The sequence below is a fragment of the Hibiscus syriacus genome, unplaced genomic scaffold (genome assembly GCF_006381635.1).
Source record: "Hibiscus syriacus cultivar Baekdansim isolate YM2019G1 unplaced genomic scaffold, ASM638163v2 tig00111640_pilon, whole genome shotgun sequence".
Taxonomy (NCBI): domain Eukaryota; kingdom Viridiplantae; phylum Streptophyta; class Magnoliopsida; order Malvales; family Malvaceae; genus Hibiscus; species Hibiscus syriacus.
The window spans coordinates 1318287-1336956 of NW_024063142.1; the positions used below are offsets into that span (position 1 = coordinate 1318287).

Below are 18670 nucleotides of genomic sequence, written 5' to 3' on the forward strand. Positions count from 1 at the left end.
TCACTCTTTCCCTGTTGAAAATTGGTGGAACTTGCACCGAAAGTTGGGAGAAAAAATATATAATTCCACCGAATGGTGGAATTGTCAAAAAGGTTGTATTTTTGTTGATTTTTGGTAAATGGTAAATTACACAATTTAGTCATTATACTTTAGGGTATTTATAAGATTAGTCCTTAAGCTTCAACTATAAATACCCTAGCTCATTTAGCTTCAAAACCATCCCAAAACATTCTAGCTTTCTTCCAATACTAGAGAAATTTTAGAGAGTTTCTTGAGAGTTGTTTTCTCTTTTTTATCTAGAGAGAATTATCATTGTTTTCTTCTTGGTAGATCGAGAGAGGTTGTAATTCATATTTTCTCATAGTGAAATTCTTCTACCGTTGCTCGTGGTTTTTACCCTAAATTTTTAGGGGTTTTCCACGTAAATTTTGTGTCTCTTTTATCTTCATTTTTATTTTCTCAAATTATTAGTTGCGATTTTGCTCTATCCGATAGCCGTCTTCCGCAACAATTGGTATCCGAGCTAGATTAGAGTGTGTAATATCTACTTATTGTCTTTGTGGTTGCCACCAAAAAGTGGATCCTCCAACATAAGAAAATAAGAAGTTATTACCCATTCTTTAAAGGTTCCAGAGAACTATTCACGATAGTGAAATAGTGGGAGCTATCCGTAAAAGAAGTTATGGCAACGAAATTATGGCAACGAAATTTGATATTTAAAAATTCAATGGGAGAAATTTCTCATTGTGGAAATTGAAGATGAAGGCCATCATGAGGAAAGACGGTTGTCTAGCAACTATCAGTGAAAGGCCGGTGGATTTCGCAGATGACATCAAATGGAACGAGATGGACGAGAATGCTATGACAAACTTTCATCTAGCATTAGTAGATGAAGTATTGTCAAGCATCGAGGAGAAAAATACATCTAAGAAGATATGGGATCATCTCACCAAATTGTACGAGGCCACATCGTTGCACAATAAAATTTTCCTTAAGAGGAAATTGTACACTCTCCGTATGCCAGAATCTACTTCAGTGACGGAGCACTTAAATACACTGAACACCTTATTTTCTCAGCTTACATCCTTAAGCTGTAAAAATATGAGAACAAGAACGTGCTGAACTTCTACTTAAAAGTCTACCTGATTCGTATGATCAACTCATCATCAACTTGACAAACAGTAATGTCACCATTCTAGTCTTCGATGATGTTGCAGCTGCTGTTCTACAAGAAGAAAATCGGCGCAAGAACAAGGAAGACAGACAAGTAAATCTGCAACAAGCAGAAGCGTTGACAACGATGAGAGGGAAATCAACAGAACGTGGCCAAAACAGCAGTCATAAACATAGTAGATCGAAGTCGAGGAGCAAGAAGAATTTAAAGTGATACCACTGTGGAAAGAATGGTCACTTGAAGAAGGATTGTTGGAGTCTAAATAAAAAACTCCAATCCATAAGGCAATACCGCAAACACTTCAGATGATGGAGATGCTCTATGTTGTGAAGCGTCAACCACCGTGGAAGGTAGAAAGAGATATGCAGATATATGGCTCATTGATTCGGGAGCAACATATCACATGACCTCAAGAAGAGAATGGTTCCATCATTATGAACCAGTCTCAGGAGGATCTGTGTATAGTTGCAATGATCATGCCTTAGAAATCATTGGCGTGGGAACCATCAAATTGAAGATGTATGATGGAACAATTAAAGTTGTTCGAGATGTGCGGCACGTGAAAGGCCTGAAGAAAAATTTATTATCCTACGGATTGTTGGATAATAATGCAAGCAAGATTGAAACACGGAAATGAATCATGAAGGTGTTCCGTGGAGCGCTTGTGGTGCTGAAAGGCGAAAAGATAGCTGCAAACTTGTACATGCTGAAGGGAGAGACTTTGGTAGAAACAGAAGCCTATGTTGCCTCATGTAGTTCAGATTCGACAATGCCATGGCATCAGAAACTTGGACACATGTCAGAATAAGGAATGGAAGTCCTTTTGGAGAAAAAGCTACTTCCAGGCTTAACAAAGGTATCACTTCCTTTGTGTGAGCATTGCATAACAAGTAAGAAGCACCGGTTGAAATTCAACACATCAAATTCTAGAGGCAAAAGTGTTCTAGAATTGGTTCACTCTGACGTATGGCAAGCACCAGTAATGTCCCTAGGTGGAGCAAAATACTTTGTCTCATTTATTGATGACTACTCCAGGAGATGTTGGGTGCACCCTATTAAGAAGAAGTCAGACGTGTTTTCAGCTTTCAAAAACTTCAAAGCGCGGGTGGAACTTGATTCTGGAAATAAGATCAAGTGTTTCAGAACAGATAATGGAGGATAATACACAAGCGAAGAATTTGATGACTTTTGCAAGAAAGAATGCATCAAAAGACAGTTCACAGTGGCGAATAGTCCTCAACAAAATGGAGTGACAAAGCGGATGAACAGAACCTTGTTAGAAAGAACAAGAGCAATGTTGAGGGACGCAGGCCTAGAAAAATCATTTTGGGCAGAAGTAGTCAATACCACATGTTATTTGGTGAATCGAGCTCCATCAACTGCAATAGAGCTGAAGACACCAATGGAGATGTGGACTGGTAAACCAGCTGATTATTCAAACCTCCATATATTTGGAAGTATTGTGTACGTGATGTACAACGCCCAAGAAATTTCAAAGCTAGATCCAAAATCCAGGAAATGCAAATTCTTGGGATATGCTGATGGTGTAAAGGGGTATCGCTTGTGGGATCCCACTGCCCGCAAAGTGATCATCAACAGGGATGTTATCTTTGTAGAGGATAAACTACAAAGAAAAGAAGACGATGATAGCGCTGAAAAGTCAGAGACTACTCAGATACATGTGGAAAAAGAGTTTGAAGAATGAGATTCTTCTGAAGCAGAACCAGCACATGATGAACAAGAACTAGAGAGTTATGAAGCTCCAACAACTCGTCAATCAGATCGTGTGAGAAGACGTCCCAATTGGCACTCAGATTATGTTATAGAAGGTAATATTGCATACTGCCTTTTAACAGAGAACGGTGAGCCATCAACATACCAGGAGGCAATAAACAGCTCAGATGCTTCACTGTGGATGATGGCGATGCAAGAAGAAATCGAAGCCCTTCATAAAAATAATACATGGGACCTTGTGCCACTACCACAAGGAAGGAAGCCAATTGGTAACAAATGGGTCTTCAAAATCAAGCGAAATGGTGACGATCAAGTTGAGAGGTATCGTGCAAGACTGGTGGTCAAAGGATATGCTCAAAAAGAATGTATTGATTTCAATGAAATATTTTCTCCTGTGGTTCGACTAATAACAGTTCGAGTAGTTTTGGCAATGTGTGCTACATTGAACTTACATCTAGAGCAGCTAGATGTTAAAACAGCTTTTCTTCATGGAAATCTTGAAGAATAAATTTATATGCTCCAGCCTGAAGGTTTTGAAGAAAAAGAAAAGAAGAACTTAGTTTGCAGGTTGAACAAATCTCTATACGGTCTAAAGCAGGCGCCGAGGTGTTGGTATAAGATATTTGATTCCTTCATTATGTGCCTTGGATACAACAGACTTAATGCATACCCTTGTGCTTATTTCAAGAGGTCTGGTGATAACGATTTTGTTATATTGCTGTTGTATGTGGATGACATGTTGGTTGCAGGACCCAACAAAGATCATATTGAAGAATTGAAGGCACAACTGGCTAGGGAATTTGAAATGAAGGACTTGGGATCATCAAATAAGATTCTAGGGATGCAAATTCACCGAGACAGAAGTAATAGGAAGATTTGGCTTTCACAAAAAAATTACTTGAAGAAAATCTTGTCACGATTTAGCATGTAAGATTGTAAGCCAATTTCTACCCCTCTTCCTATTAACTTCAAATTATCCTCCAGTATGAGTCCTAGCAGTGAAGAAGAGAGGATGGAGATGTCTCGAGTACCGTATGTATCAGCAGTGGGAAGTTTAATGTTCGCTATGATATGCACAAGACCAGACATTGCACAAGCAGTGGGAGTGGTTAGTCGATACATGGCGAATCCAGGCAAAGAGCATTGGAATACAGTAAAGAGGATCCTGAGATACATCAAAGGGACCTCAAATGTTACATTATGTTATGGAGGATCAAACTTACTAATCAATAGGTATGTAGATTCTGACTATGCAGGGGATTTGGATAAAAGCAAATCTACTACAGGATATGTGTTCAAAGTTGCTGGTGGAGTTGTAAGCTGGGTTTCAAAATTACAGTCAATTGTGGCTACATCCACAACAGAGACAGAATATGTAGCAGTTACACAAGCCAGTAAAGAAGCAATTTGGTTGAAGATGCTATTGGAGGAGCTTGGGCACAATCAAGAGTATGTCTCTCTATTTTGTGACAGTCAAAGCGCCTTTCATCTAGCAAGGAATCCAACATTTCATTCAAGGACAAAACACATACGAGTTCAGTACCATTTCATTATTGAAAAGGTGGAAGGAGGGACATTAGATATGCAGAAGATCCATACCAAAGACAACATAACAGATTTCATGACGAAGGCGATCAACGCTGATAAATTTACCTGGTGTCGATCCTCCTGTGGCCTGTCAGAAACGTAAGTAACATGAAGGTACAAGGTAGAAAGAATAGTGTGAAGATAAGATTGTTCCAATCGAATCTTCAAGTGAGAGATTATTGAAAATTGGTGCAACTTGCACCGAAAGTTGGGAGAAAAAATATATAATTCCACCGAATGATGGAATTATCAAAAAGGTTGTATTTTTGTTGATTTTTGGTAAATGGTAAATTACACAATTTAGTTATTGTACTTTAGGGTATTTATAAGATTAGTCCTTAAGCTTCAACTATAAATACCCTAACTCATTTAGCTTCAAAATCATCCCAAAACATTCTAGCTTTATTCCAATACTAGAGAAATTTTAGAGAGTTTCTTGAGAGTTGTTTTCTCTTTTTTATATAGAGAGAATTATCATTGTTTTCTCATTGGTAGATCGAGAGAAGTTGTAATTCCTATTTTCTCATAGTAAAATTCTTCTACCATTGCCCGTAGTTTTTACCCTAAATTTTTAGAGATTTTCCACGTAAATTTTGTGTCTCTTTTATCTTCATTTTTATTTTTTCAAATTATTAATTATAATTTTACTCTATCCTATAACCGAACATTCCCCCTCCATCCTTTTCTTCCTCCGGTCTTTGTCTATTCTTTAGAATCTCCTCCCTGACCCTCAAATTTTCATTTTCCCAAAATAAAAATAAATGAGCCTCTCTTCCATTTACACCACCGGCCTTCGTATCACGCCCAACCGCTCCAACGACGACGAATTTCGCGTTTTCAGACGACGACGCCGTTTCAAGCTCTCCAGCTCCAACCCCACTCTCCAAAGCCAATCCAATTTCTCTTTCGATAACAGCCTTTTCCAGAACCTTTCCTCCATCGATTTTTTCGCTCCGGTTTTGGGTCTAACTTCCGCCCTCGCTCTTTATTTGTCGTCGCGGTTGAATTTAGCATCCCGGGGTCGAAACAATGCCTTCGAAATCGGGGATTGGGTTCTGTTCACCAGTCCGACGCCGTTTAATATCTTCGTCATCCTCCGGTGCCCTTCCATATCGTTCGAAGGGAGTGTGCTGATGGAGGATGTGAACGAGAGGCTGGTGAAGGAAGATAGACATTTTGTGAGGCTAGATAGCGGGAGGATGATACGGACGAGTAGAAACAGAGGAGAGGAGCCGAGTGAGGTGGAATACCAGAGAGTTTGTATAAACACGGAGGATGGCGCTGTCGTTTCAATTGATTGGCCGGCGAATTTAGACTTGATCGAAGAACATGGATTGGACACGACGGTTCTGGTGGTCCCGGGAACGGCGGAGGGTAGTATGGACAAGAAGGTGAAGGATTTTGTTAAGGACGCTGTTTTTTGTGGGTTCTTTCCGGTCGTTATGAATCCTAGAGGTTGCGTTAGCTCGCCACTCACCACTCCGCGGTAAGCTGTTGTGTTCTGGAAGTGAAATCTGTTATTTTTTTTAGTTAGTAGATTTCTTTACTTCATCTGTTTATTGTCATTTGTTTAAAATGTTTGTAATATGTTTGACAGAAATTGAAAGGTAAGCCACTCAAAATAATTATGTATTATAAGCTTGGTGCTTTTTTATTCCCTGGAAGTTCATTGAAAAGCATCTGGAATCACGCCTACTTAACGGCTTTATTTATGTAGGTTGTTTACAGCTGCTGACAGTGATGATATCTCCACAGTTATACAGTTCATCAGTAAGGCAAGACCATGGAACGCATTAATGGGTGTTGGCTGGGGATATGGTGCAAACATTTTGACAAAATACTTGGCAGAAGCTGGTGAGAAAACACCTTTGACAGCTGCGACTTGTATAGACAATCCTTTTGATTTGGAGGAGGCCACAAGATTGACTCCTTATCAAATCGCTCTAAATAAAAAACTCACCGGTGGGCTTATAGATATTCTACGATCTAATAAGGTTGGTTATCACTTCAAAATTTGCAGCTTGAATGCTTGATGCCTTTTGTGTTTAGGATACTTATACATTGAACATTCAGTACTAATTCATTTGATTCATGAATGATCTAGGAGCTATTTCAAGGCCGGGCAAAAGGGTTTGATGTGGAAAAGGCTTTATCGGCCGAATCTGTTCGTGACTTTGATGAGGCAATATCTATGATCTCTTATGGCTTTGAGGACATAGAAGACTTTTACTCCAAATCTAGTTCGCGAAGCTTAGTTCACAATGTGAAGATTCCTGTTCTTTTTATACAGGTACCTTCTAGAACTTCTGGTGCCAATGCTATACCACTTTGAGGTACATAATTTACATGTCAAATTTCCGACCAAAGGTATTGTAATCTTGCCGTCTCGTTTGGGATGATATATTTTAGGACTTGCCTTGCAATAGTTTGTATTTTTTTTTCTGTTTCTGTCCTTTGCATGTTTGTACGGTGGTTCAGAACCCAACTCCCCCTTTGGGAAAGGAAGGAACCTAGATGCTAAACCTTATTTTTTGCAATCTTTTATTTTTACAGAGTGATGACGGATCAGTTCCACTGTTCTCCATTCCACGTGGTTTGATTGCAGAAAATCCTTTTACTAGCCTACTTCTATGTTCTTGTTCTTCATATAGAGCTACAGTATCTTGGTGCCAGCATCTTACTATTGAGGTAGTATCTTCATCTTCTCTCTTCTCATCGGTGGTCCTTCACTCATTTGTATTTTGAATCCTGAACAATTAAAGTCATACAAAATCTACTTCATATTTCATGATAAGATATTTCCATTTGCCAACTATATCCTGGTTATTGCAAGTTGTGTTAACTGGACTGGAGTGAAATGTTCTGCAGCTTATGTCATCACATTTGATAAAGTTTCACCATGAATGTTGCAATTGATCTTCCTCATTATTATCATTTGGTTTATATAGTGGCTTACTGCTGTGGAGCTTGGACTTCTAAAGGGCCGTCATCCTCTTCTAAAAGATGTTGATGTCACCATCAGTCCCTCAAAAGGCGTAGCTTTTACGGAAGGTAGGTTGACTGGTAAACGAAGAAACACTAAGAAGCTTTTGGATCTTTCTAGATCAAATTCTATAAATGGCTATTCTGTTGGTCCTACAAGAGACATGTTAGAAGATAGTAGTATAGCTGCTAACATGCACCTACAGTCCGGACAAGATTCACTCAAAGATGTATCAGCACAAACCAACCCTCGTGAAGGAGAGCTGGTCAAAGAGGAAGCCGTACATGAAGATGATGAAATAGGACAAGTTTTACAAACTGCACAAGTAGTTATGAATATGCTTGATGTGACTATGCCCGGAACTTTGAAAGAAGCAGAGAAGCAGAAGGTAAGACTTATAAACATAGCTGTTTCTTTTCTAATCTTACATATATTATCATTCTGGATTTACAAAAATGTTACTACATATTCATCAATATCTAGCCTTCAGTTTGATGTAGTTTGCATAAAGTATAATCTGAATTTTGAACAATCAAAATGATAAGCTAATGTTAAAGGACGGCTTCTGCATGTGTGCTTGTAGGAAGGAAATATGTAACCTGTACAATTTTTTAGATATATGATATATTTCTTGTATTTGTTTGACTTTCTTTAATCAGTTTATGATTTTCGTCATGGTTTGTTGGTATCTATATTTGTTTTCCTTATTAAAGTATTTTATGTAAAAATTTGCTTATATTTTTTTTTTTGATAGAAGTTGGAGGTCTCATTAAAAACTCCCTTCGTATTCTTCCACATACTTAGAAGTATGTTGAAGAACAAGGAAGGGAGAAAAGAGTGCCTCATATTTTATTAAATATAATACTAAGTACATGAGGTAACACCAAACCCACATACGGGAATAAACACCAATACAACCCATATCACCTAGAAATCTTACATCGTAAACCAAAAAGCCCCTAAATCACCTCAAGATGTAAGATATCATAACAAAAAAAAACCAACAATTACAACCACAAACTTAAAAACGCCTCTGAATACAGCAGCCGAACAATCACAACCCAATTGGAGGATCAAGATCTAAAGAAATATCGCAATCTTCAGGAACCCAAGAATTAGGTTTGAAGGAAGGATCAACTTCATGCACCAAGATTTTGAATAAATCTTCAGGAACAATTTGCTTATATTATGTTATTTCCGATTTTTTATTATTTTCTGGTGTGTCATGCTTGGTTACTAAGTATCAATTCTAATCTGGTATGACTAAGAATTTGGAGATATGAACTTTAGGTATTAAGAATCGGACATAAAATTTAGTCACTTTAAATTATCTTAGTTTATACATACAGGTATTGACTGCTGTTAATCAAGGAGAAACAGTTATGAAAGCTTTGCAAGATGCTGTTCCAGAAGATGTTCGTGAAAAACTCACGGGAGCTGTATCCGTTATTATGCATTCTCAAGGCACAAATTTAAAACAGGGAATTGACTGGATTCCCAAAATGCAATCAGGGTTTGAGTCAAAAGTCCAACAAAGTGCCAGTAAAGCTCATTCTACAGATGAGATAAAAAGAGCTCAGGATTTGGCAAATGGGACTGATAGCAATCAAGTTGTGTTGGAGAAAGTTACTGCTGGACAGGGATCAGAATCTCAGCCTACAGACAATATGCAAAAGTCTGGGGATGTAGGTCAATCTCAATCAGCAAGTGGAAATCACAGTGATATTTCTTCTTCAGTCAAGAAGGATACTAATGGGGCTGATACCAATCAAGTTGGCTCGGAGAAAGGTACTGCTGGACAGGGATCAGAATCTCAGCCTTCAGACAATATGCAGAAGTCTGGGGATATAGGTCAATCTTACCCAGTAAATGGAGATCACAGTGATATTTCTTCTTCAGTCAAGAAGGATACGAATGAATCGGGAAAAAATAATGAAAGTGATGATCTCAATAAGGAAAAGGCTTCTCTACTTGCTGACTTGATTGAACCAGGATCAGAAACTAGCTTTAAGCCTAATTTGATGAACCAAGCAGAGAAGGAAGGTAGCATGAACGAAATACTTAGTGGTGAGTCCGAAGCAGAGCAAGATGGTGTAGACCAAACTGAAACGAAGGATGATAATAATTCCCAGCAAAAGGAAGAAAAACTCGTGGATTCTTTGACTGACCAGAATAAAGTGGCATCGGCAGGATCTTCTGAAGCCCAACCAGAGGAAGGGGAAAGGAATGATGATCAGAAAAAAGATCTGCAACGTTCATCAGATCAAAATAAGCCTGCCGTCACTGATTCCAATACATCCTTCAGTGTTTCTCAAGCATTAGAGGCTCTGACAGGGATGGATGATTCCACCCAAGTGGCTGTTAACAGTGTGTTTGGTGTGATAGAAAATATGATTGATCAATTTGAGGAAAAAGAAAATGACTCTAAAGTTGGACATGAGGTCAGGACCGAGAATATTGAATCTCTGCCTGAGACGCAAGATATATCTGAAAAAAAAGAGGGCAGTAAAAATGATAACAAATTAAGAGAAACAGAAGGCAGTAAAAATAACCCGAGTATGATTTCTGATAGGTTGCATGATCCTCCCACACATAACGATCATGGCAATGGCACAGCCTTGCAGGATGACTCAACAAGTGAATGGCTGCAGAAGGAATCCCCACAAAATCCTGTTTCATCTAAGGAGACTGGTAGTGATGATTCTCAGAGAAATATTGCAGGCAGTAGTTTGGATTTTCCAAGAAACAATGATAAACCTCTGGTTGACTATTCAGATAGACCCATAAATAGCATTCCCTTGCACATAAATGCAAGTCAATATGAAGTCTTTCCGTATAATAAATACTCCAACAGATATTTGCGTTCAAAACCAACTACCAAACCACTAGATGTAGATACAACTACTGCTTTATTGCTCGCCTACTTTCCAGAAGGAGGCCAGTGGATGCTCTTGGAACAACTAGGAGAGAACGGAAATTCTACTGGTTATCTTACTCGTAGCAGAGAACCTGAGGCTCCAGCTGCTGAAATGAGTGAAATGGAAAATTGCATCGAAACATCATATGAAATATTAGATGCTGAAAGACAGCATGACCCCGTTGGAGAGTTTGAGACTACAGGCAATATGAATGGAAGTGCTGGATGGGACTATAGGGGGCTATAGGAATTGATGCAGCTTGTGAAAGATGCTATATTGGATTCTTTGAGGGTGGAAGTTGATCGCAGGCTGACTGCATCTGACATGGAAGAAATGGAAACTCAACTTGCTATAGATATTGAAACAATCGCAACTGCAGTGTCTCTGTCTATTAGAGACGATGAGCTTAATGATTTTGAGGGCAAGGAGAATGTTGTTGACAATACCTCAGATAAAGTCGGTACTATTAATGGAGAGAATGTTATCAAGGTTATTTCATCTACTGTTCAGAGCACAAGTTATCTAAGGAGAGTGCTGCCGATAGGTATTATTATAGGATCTAGCTTAGCTGGTTTGAGGAAGTATTTTCATCTATCTACAGTTCATGATGATGATCAAAGTGAAGTTAAAGCTGCTGAAAAAACGCAAAGATCTCGGGGGGGGGGGGGGGGGGGGGAAATCATGGTAGGACTAGTAACAGATATTGATCAATCACCTGTTTATAAAACTAGTCAAGATGGTACTCTGCATGGCCCCAGTAACAAAAAAGAGGTAGAAACCAGTTTGAAAAGCCTAAACAAAGATGGTGTCATGGTTGGTGTTGTTACAGCTGCTCTGGGAGCATCTGCTTTGCTAGCACCACTGCGAAACCAGGTAATAGTTAAATTCTTTAGAATTTTTTATATGTTCATTTATATCTTTTTTGTTGGCTGGTTTAACCTATCAGCACGAGCTTGGCTTGACAGGGTTATCCTTGTCTTGCTTCTAGAAATTAAACAAAATTTGACAATTAATAAGGGTTTTCAACAATATTATTATCAGCAAGGTGTTCTTTGAATTGTGTTGTCATTAACTTCTAGGTATGAATGTTTCCTAGAAATTATGCTTATAATTACTTCATTTAATTGCTTCTAACTATTGTTTCATGTTTATGTCATGGTTTGATGCCCTAGGAACCTGTTTGACCTTGCTCCCTATCTTTCATGGTTAAATGACCAGTTTTAGTTTTTGACAAAATGGTTAAAAGCCTGCTCACGTCATATCATTTTGCACAAGAGTATCCAAGGAAATGTTGAATTATTTTGAGTTAAAAGATTTTTAGTTCAAAATTTTAATCTTCTATTGTTATATGTATGCATGTTGATTGAGCTTTACATACATGTTTCCTTATCCCGACTTAGTATTCTTCTCATTCTTGCTGGTATACAAAAATGCAAAGGATCCCCTAGAAGAGGGAACTGCAGAAAGTTCATCCAAGACATTCAAGGAGAAAGGTCATCAGCATAAAGAGCCTGGAACTCCTGAGGAAATAGTAGGGGACAAAAATCAAATCAACATGGTCAGTAATCTTGCGGAGAAAGCTTTAGCAGTTGCTGGTCCTATTGTACCTACAAAGGAGGATGGTGAATTGGATCAAGAAAGGTCTTTATCATATGCCTGATTTATGTTTCTGTTGCATTTGAAGTTCTGTTTCTTTGGTTTTCTTCAGAGCTCTACTTACGTGCATCTTTGTCAGCAGATTGGTTGCTATGTTAGCAGATTTGGGACAAAGGGGTGGCATTTTGAGGCTATTTGGTAAAATTGCTTTGCTTTGGGGTGGTATTCGTGCTGCAGTGAGTCTAACGGATAGGCTTATCTCATTTCTCCGTCTAGCTGAACGCCCCTTATGCCAAAGGTATTAAGTGGGTGGAACCCTTTCCAACCCACCTTTCTATTTGAATTTACGATTGAATCAATCTGTTCAGGCAAGAGAATGTTTGTTAAATGTTTTAAAACATTTTTTCATTCATATACGTTTCATATTTATGATATATATCTGAGTCCTAGGTGCTAGGTGCTGGTGGTGTTCTACTTTTTACACGGATTTATGTTTGTCGTCTATCTATTCTTGTTATACTGATGTTGTACTTTTCCTCTCGTATCCTTCTTTCTTCCGAAAGGATTCTTGGCTTTGTCAGCATGGGTCTTGTTCTGTGGTCGCCAGTTATTGTTCCATTGCTTCCAACTCTTGTGCATAGCTGGACAACGAATAATCCCTCCAAGTTTGCTGAACTTGTTTCCATTATTGGCTTGTACGCTGCTCTCATGATACTTGTCATGTTATGGGGCAAAAGAATACGTGGTTATGAAAATCCACTTGAGCAATATGGACTGGATTCAACATCATCAACGGTATGGATTCTAGCTGAAATCTCTTATTGAAGAAAAAACTAGATGAAGGGCTGTTTATCCCATAAGTTAGCTTCTGATTCTAACCATGCATGTTGGTTTATGTCCGAGGTTGTTGCTTTTCTGCACCTGGTCAATTAGGGGTTTTATTCTGGGAGGAAACCCTAAATTTAACAGTTATGTACAGCTGCTATTATCCTAGACAGAGTGAGTTAATATCTCTATTATTACTTTCAGATCAGAGGTCTCCTTACGGGTTTGATTGGAGGAGTCATGCTTGTTATGTTAATACAATCTGTAAATGCTTGGCTTGGCTGTGTCAGTTTGTCTTTGCCTTCAAATTTTCTTCCTTCGTGTGTGGATTTCACGGCTAGGCTCAAAGTTTATGGGAAACTGCTTGTGATGGCTGTTCGAGGAATTGTTACCACTACTGGCATTGTGCTAATTGAAGAACTGGTTTTTAGAGCATGGTTGCCTGATGAAATTGCTGCAGATTTTGGCTATCATCGGGGAATTATCATATCTGGACTTGCATTTTCTTTGATCCAGAGGTAACATTCCTTGCTCTCTTGTAACTTATTTCCCCTTCTTTTCGAGGTATTATTTTCTGTGTTTGTAAATCTATTACTATTTTTTAAAAATAAAAATGTTGCTGATAGTTGCCCCAAAAATGATTCAATGGGATTGCAGGTCTCTAATGGCGATACCTGGGTTATGGCTTTTATCTTTAGCTTTGTCAGGCATACGGCAGAGAAACGAGGGCAGCCTCTCAATTCCAATCGGATTGCGGACTGGGATAATGGCTTCAAGTTTTGTTCTACAAACAAGTGGAATTCTAATTTATAAGGCCAAACATCCTCTGTGGATAACTAAAGCTTACCCCTTTCAACCTTTTAGTGGAGTAGTAGGTCTTGCATTTGCTTTAGTGTTGGCAACCATTTTTCATCCGCGACAGCCTCTGGAACTCAAAAACCTGAAAACTACCATAGAAGAATAGATGGAGAGAATTGTAGGGTCTAGAAGGGCAGCAGCCTTTGCCACAAAGTGCCTGCATTTTTTGGTCAATAGTTTTGTGTAACGGTGCCTGTCTGCATATTCAATCTTTGTGATTATAACACTCTGTGGGAGAGTTATGTAAATATTTGTAAATGCATGAGGGGAGATTTGAAGAACAAAGAAGATATTGTAGCAACATTATTGTCGTCTTTATGTATAGTTTACGCTACAATGTCCCATCAGAAATGCCCTCCGAGCGCAAGAGAAGTATAGCAGTGTACAGTTTGTAAGTTTTGAAAGGTCAATCTTGTAAAGGTATATAGCAATAATCTAATACGTATAGCAGTGGCTCCCTTTTTTTGTGTGCAGTTAAAGTTTTATGTTTTTATCAAATAAAAAGCAGATTTAAGAGAAGATGATGAAACTTGAAAGGCAAAACATAATCTGTTGCTTGAATTGAGGGGCGCAAAACGCCATTTCAAACAATGCCGGCAGAAAGGAAAAAAATGAGATACAATTCAAGTTCGAAAACAATTATTATTCCCCACAAAAGAAGCCGACCATTGTTGTTCATCTCCTTCAGTTTACTCCTCTGCCAAAGGAACTGATTCAGCCTGTAACAATCACAAACCCATAGCAATATAGTTAAAACAACAGAGCTTGAAGAAACAAACACAAACGGGGAAGTGAATGAGAAAATTACCAGCTTGCGGTACTTTAGAGCGTAGAACATCTCGAGATAACGGCGGCTCTCACGCCGTTCAAGGTTGGAGACATGCTTCCAGAACCCGTACACTCCGGTGAGGGTCAATAGTCTCTCGGAGTAGATCTTCCATGTGTATCTGATTTTTCCAACCATTTGTATTTTGTTAGAACGAACTTAAAACGTATGCACGAATATGAAAAGTAAAACAAAATTTATGACAGCTTACTTCTCCTCAATACGTTTCAAGCCTCCTTGTGAGATCTTGTCCCAGTGAGAAGGATCTGCCTTGCACTTCTCGAAGAAATTGACTAGTATCTCAGTGGCTTGATCACCGTGGTATGGATCAATGTTGAAACCAGATTTACCGTGGACAATAATCTCAGCCGGTCCACCATTGCAAGTTGCAAATGTCGGCAAACCACAAGTCATTGCCTCCACAACTGTCAACCCAAAAGCTTCATACAATGCTGGTTGTACAAATGCACCTTTGGTGTCACAGACGTAACGGTAAAGTTCGCCGTTACGGATACGGTTCATTTGGGACGATATCCATCTGAATTGGCCGTTTAAGTTGTACTTTTCGATCAGCTCGAACATCTTCTTCATTTCAGCTTTCTCTTCCAAATCTTTCGATTCCTTTCGCCTGTCTCCACCTACAACTACAAGGTTAACCAACTCTCGCAACTTTGCGTTCTTGCCATACCACTCTACTAGTCCTGTTAAATTCTTGACACGATCCAGCCTTGCCATTGTAAACAAAATTGGCTTGTTGCGGTCATTGAGCACACATCTGTCGGATAATCATGGACACAATGTTAGATCAAACAACAGATAATTTAGTAATCGGTTTTTCTAGTGGAAAACTTGCACTTACAGGTGTTCTTCATTTTCAACTTTGCTGTAAAGAAGGTCTTCGATCTCGGGGTGGAAATGCTTCAACCTCCTCTTCTCCTCGGTGTAAGGGAAGTATATCTCCATATCAGCACCGGGGGAGACAATGTTGAATTTGGGATCGAACACATCAATACCATGTACAACACGGTAGAGACCAGGAAGAGTGAAAGCAGTGTGGCTCTCGTATTGACCAACAGTGTCCTTGCTGGAAATCATTAGAGAATTATATCGAGTTAACGATCTTTATATGACGAGTTAGAGAACGGGATTTCAAGAAAACATCAAATCAAATACTTAGAACACAAATCGTCTATGTATACCTTCCTGCAATTTCCTGGAAAGTACTGGTGATGATGAAATCTGTATGGTTCATGGCAAAAAGATCAGCTGTGAATTGGCAGGAGAAATGGTATTTGTCTTCAAGTTTCTTCCAGTAGATATCTGAATCTGGATATTTTGTCTTCTCCAATGCATGGGCAATGGTACACTACACAAGGGTGAAAACCAAGTTATTGTACCGAAATGTGATCGAATATATGACAACATATAAGATCCTAGTAAATTAGCTCCCCACAAACCTGTGTGACACCCAATTTATGTGCGAGCAAGGAGGCGACGATATTGCCATCGCTGTAGTTTCCAACTATCAGATCTGGCTTGCATTGCAATTCTTTGGAAATTTCATGAGCAACGTCCTGTGAAGCAAACAGATTTACTTATAAACGAAACAAATGTGATCCACCAGCATAGAAATGGACATGATCACATGAGAAGATCAATGGTTCAAGTGGTTCACCTCGGTGTAAGTTTCCAAGTATGGCCAGACTTCGAATCTTGAGATCCATTTACGCACAATTCCCTTCTCTGTTCTGAAGGGTATTCGAAGAATATCTGAGTGCTCCGTTCCGTATACTTTCTCAAGCCGTTGACCGCAAGTTGTTCCGACTGCATCCGGAAGAAGTCTAGTAATCTGAAAAAGAAACAAAGAAATTAGCATACAAGATAGCCGAATCATATACAGAAGAAGCCCGAAACAAATTATTAAACTACTAGCAGTAATCAAGATGTCTCACAATGAGGATACGAGGGGTGATGTTGAGTCCTTGCTGCTTGATACGGAGGAGCATCTCATTCTCCAAAGCTCGGACTTGATCCAAGATATAAACAACCTGCCCACCGGTGTCAGGGTACCCCAAAACATTGTCTTGTGCAAAGTATCCGTGGGGAGTAAGAATTACAACATTGAATACCATGGGGATCCTCCCAAGGAACTTCTCAAGGGTGCAAGGATCAGGTGCCTCAAGAAGATCCAAAAGGAGTTGGATCATCTCCAGCACGCGTTCGGCAGTGTCACCCCAACCTCTCTCCAAGCCGATTTCCTGGAACCTGTGCTCGAATTCGGCATACGGTGTCTCGGCAGGCACTGTACCAAGATACTCCTCCGCCTTCCTCAGCACATGTTGGAGAGCATTCAGGTTCTGAATTCTGTCATTCAACATCATATTCTGCAAACAAAGAAAACCAACGAAAACCCTCAGTATTTTAAACCCACAAAACAAATAGACTATACTAAGAATCTACCAAACCTAAACATCAACCTGCAAGGAAATCTACGTCTGATTTATGCACTGACAATAAATTTGACTGATGTTTTTATGGGGCATACCTTGCCCTTGTGGCAGTGGACTCTGAGGAATTCAAGCAAAGGGTGCATGCTCTCTCTGTCATGGAATAATTTTGCCGAAAGGTGGCGATTAAGGAACTCCACACCATTACCGATCGATTTCGAAAGAGTTGGGCGAGGAAAAGATGAATTGAAGGGCTCAAAATCCAATTCCAAAACAAAGTTTCCATTCGAACTGCAAAACAAAGCCAGAATAATTGTTAAAAAAATCAACAAACTTAAATAAATATGTCAAATGAACTCTACAGTGTACATATCGTTACCTTCCATCAACAAGCTCTTCCTTGAAGTGAAGATACTCGGCAACAGAGAGCTCTTCAATAACAAGGGCGTGAACATTCACTCTAATGTACTCCCAAACACCAGGCCGCGGACGAACAGCAAGTGCAACCCATGGAGGCAACACGATCGCTTCCTATTAACACAAGAAAATGAACAAGATCACGATTCTGTAACCAAAAGAAACGAAAAGAAAATGGGAGGGTTTGTTTTACCTGACTAGCCTTCAATATTTCATAAAATGCACCATCGACGAGCTTCTTCCTGTTTTCTTCAGGGACAGCTTCAAACTCCAGAATGATCTGATGGTGTTGCAGAATTCCTTTTCCTTTACCCTCGATCCTACGATAAAATATAACAACCAATAAGCAAATATAAACATTACAAAAACAAAAACAAAAAAACATGCGGAGCAAATCTGAAAGTAATCCTCGAAATTACCTTGAGAGCAAGGCCAAAATCTCGTTCCTGTGAGCAACGAGGGTCTCATCCAAACGCTCGCGGAGACTGTGGACACGGGTAAGTGCTCGCTCAGCCATTACTTTGAACTGAAAAAAGAGAAAACAGAACCCAAAAACAGAGTGTAAGTGTAAAAAGACAAGCAAATGAGAGATTATCCAAATGATCAAAACTGTAAATGAAAAGGGATAAGCACAAAAAAAAATCCAGAACCAACATGATTCAGAAGAAGACTACAAGATTTTCCAAACCTACCACCATAACCCACCAACCACAAGGAAATATATGTAGTGTTAATCAAACTATGTTTATTGTCCAACTAAGTTTCAAATCATATGAGATCCTTTTTTATGTAAATCTTAATGCAGCCCAAAGAAAATCCTTCAAACCATCACTTTGAGGGATCATATGGCACTGTTTTTCTAGATAAATCTGGGTCGAACCCCCCCCCCCAACACCCGGTTCAACTTAAGCAACCATGGTTGCATTTTGGCAGAGTTTTGTTTCTTCAACTTAATCTCTTTAGTTCAACATGGGTCGAACCCCAGAAGCTCAAAACAAGACCAGTAACATGGTGAATGAAGTGAATCATTCATCAAAAGTAACGAACTTAAGATGAACAAGATAAAATGAACTATAAACAACAGATCAAACATAAAAACTAAACTAAGTGAACTGAAGATAATGGAAAAGAACAGAGGAACAGAGAAAGCACCTAAACAAAAATAACGGGAGGGGTTTAACGCAAATACGCAATGAAGAAAGGTGGAGTTTGAGAGGGAATTTATAGAAGGAAGGGCAGTAAATTATGGTAAAAATAAAAATGGCATCGATTAATAAATAGATTCAAGAAATTAAAATTAACTGC

At 39.1% G+C, this 18670-nt stretch overlaps 2 protein-coding genes across 2 annotated transcripts; one reads left to right on the top strand and one right to left on the bottom strand.

Moving 5' to 3' along the window:
* The first annotated feature begins 5241 nt into the window (after positions 1 to 5241).
* LOC120166618 lies at positions 5242 to 14037 on the top strand. The gene is given in 11 exon segments (XM_039175852.1): positions 5242 to 5981; positions 6213 to 6489; positions 6600 to 6785; positions 7049 to 7183; positions 7444 to 7866; positions 8828 to 11269; positions 11835 to 12037; positions 12135 to 12290; positions 12556 to 12787; positions 13022 to 13335; positions 13475 to 14037. Coding segments are annotated over 11 exon segments (5400 nt in total). The 5' UTR covers positions 5242 to 5256; the 3' UTR covers positions 13782 to 14037.
* Positions 14038 to 14199: 162 nt separating this feature from the next.
* LOC120166598 (sucrose synthase-like) lies at positions 14200 to 17897 on the bottom strand. Its single transcript, XM_039175830.1, has 12 exons — positions 17785 to 17897; positions 17559 to 17685; positions 17328 to 17479; positions 17047 to 17239; positions 16454 to 16885; positions 16177 to 16350; positions 15959 to 16075; positions 15701 to 15867; positions 15361 to 15585; positions 14713 to 15276; positions 14484 to 14622; positions 14200 to 14394 (listed from the first exon to the last, which is right to left on the bottom strand). The coding sequence occupies exons 1-12, from the start codon at positions 17880 to 17882 to the stop codon at positions 14365 to 14367; spliced, it is 2418 nt and encodes an 805-aa protein (XP_039031761.1). The 5' UTR covers positions 17883 to 17897; the 3' UTR covers positions 14200 to 14364.
* Positions 17898 to 18670: the final 773 nt, after the last annotated feature.

What these genes read in the sequence shown, in the direction of transcription:
- LOC120166598 (XM_039175830.1), bottom strand. Translation starts at nt 17,882, where the DNA reads ATGGCTGAGCGAGCACTTACCCGTGTCCACAGTCTCCGCGAGCGTTTG. An exon ending in TCCACTGCCACAAGGGCAAG is followed by an intron (nt 16,886 to 17,046) that starts GTATGCCCCATA and finishes CTTTGTTTGCAG; the next exon opens with AATATGATGTTGAATGACAG. An exon ending in TTGAAACGTATTGAGGAGAA is followed by an intron (nt 14,623 to 14,712) that starts GTAAGCTGTCAT and finishes TGGAAAAATCAG; the next exon opens with ATACACATGGAAGATCTACT.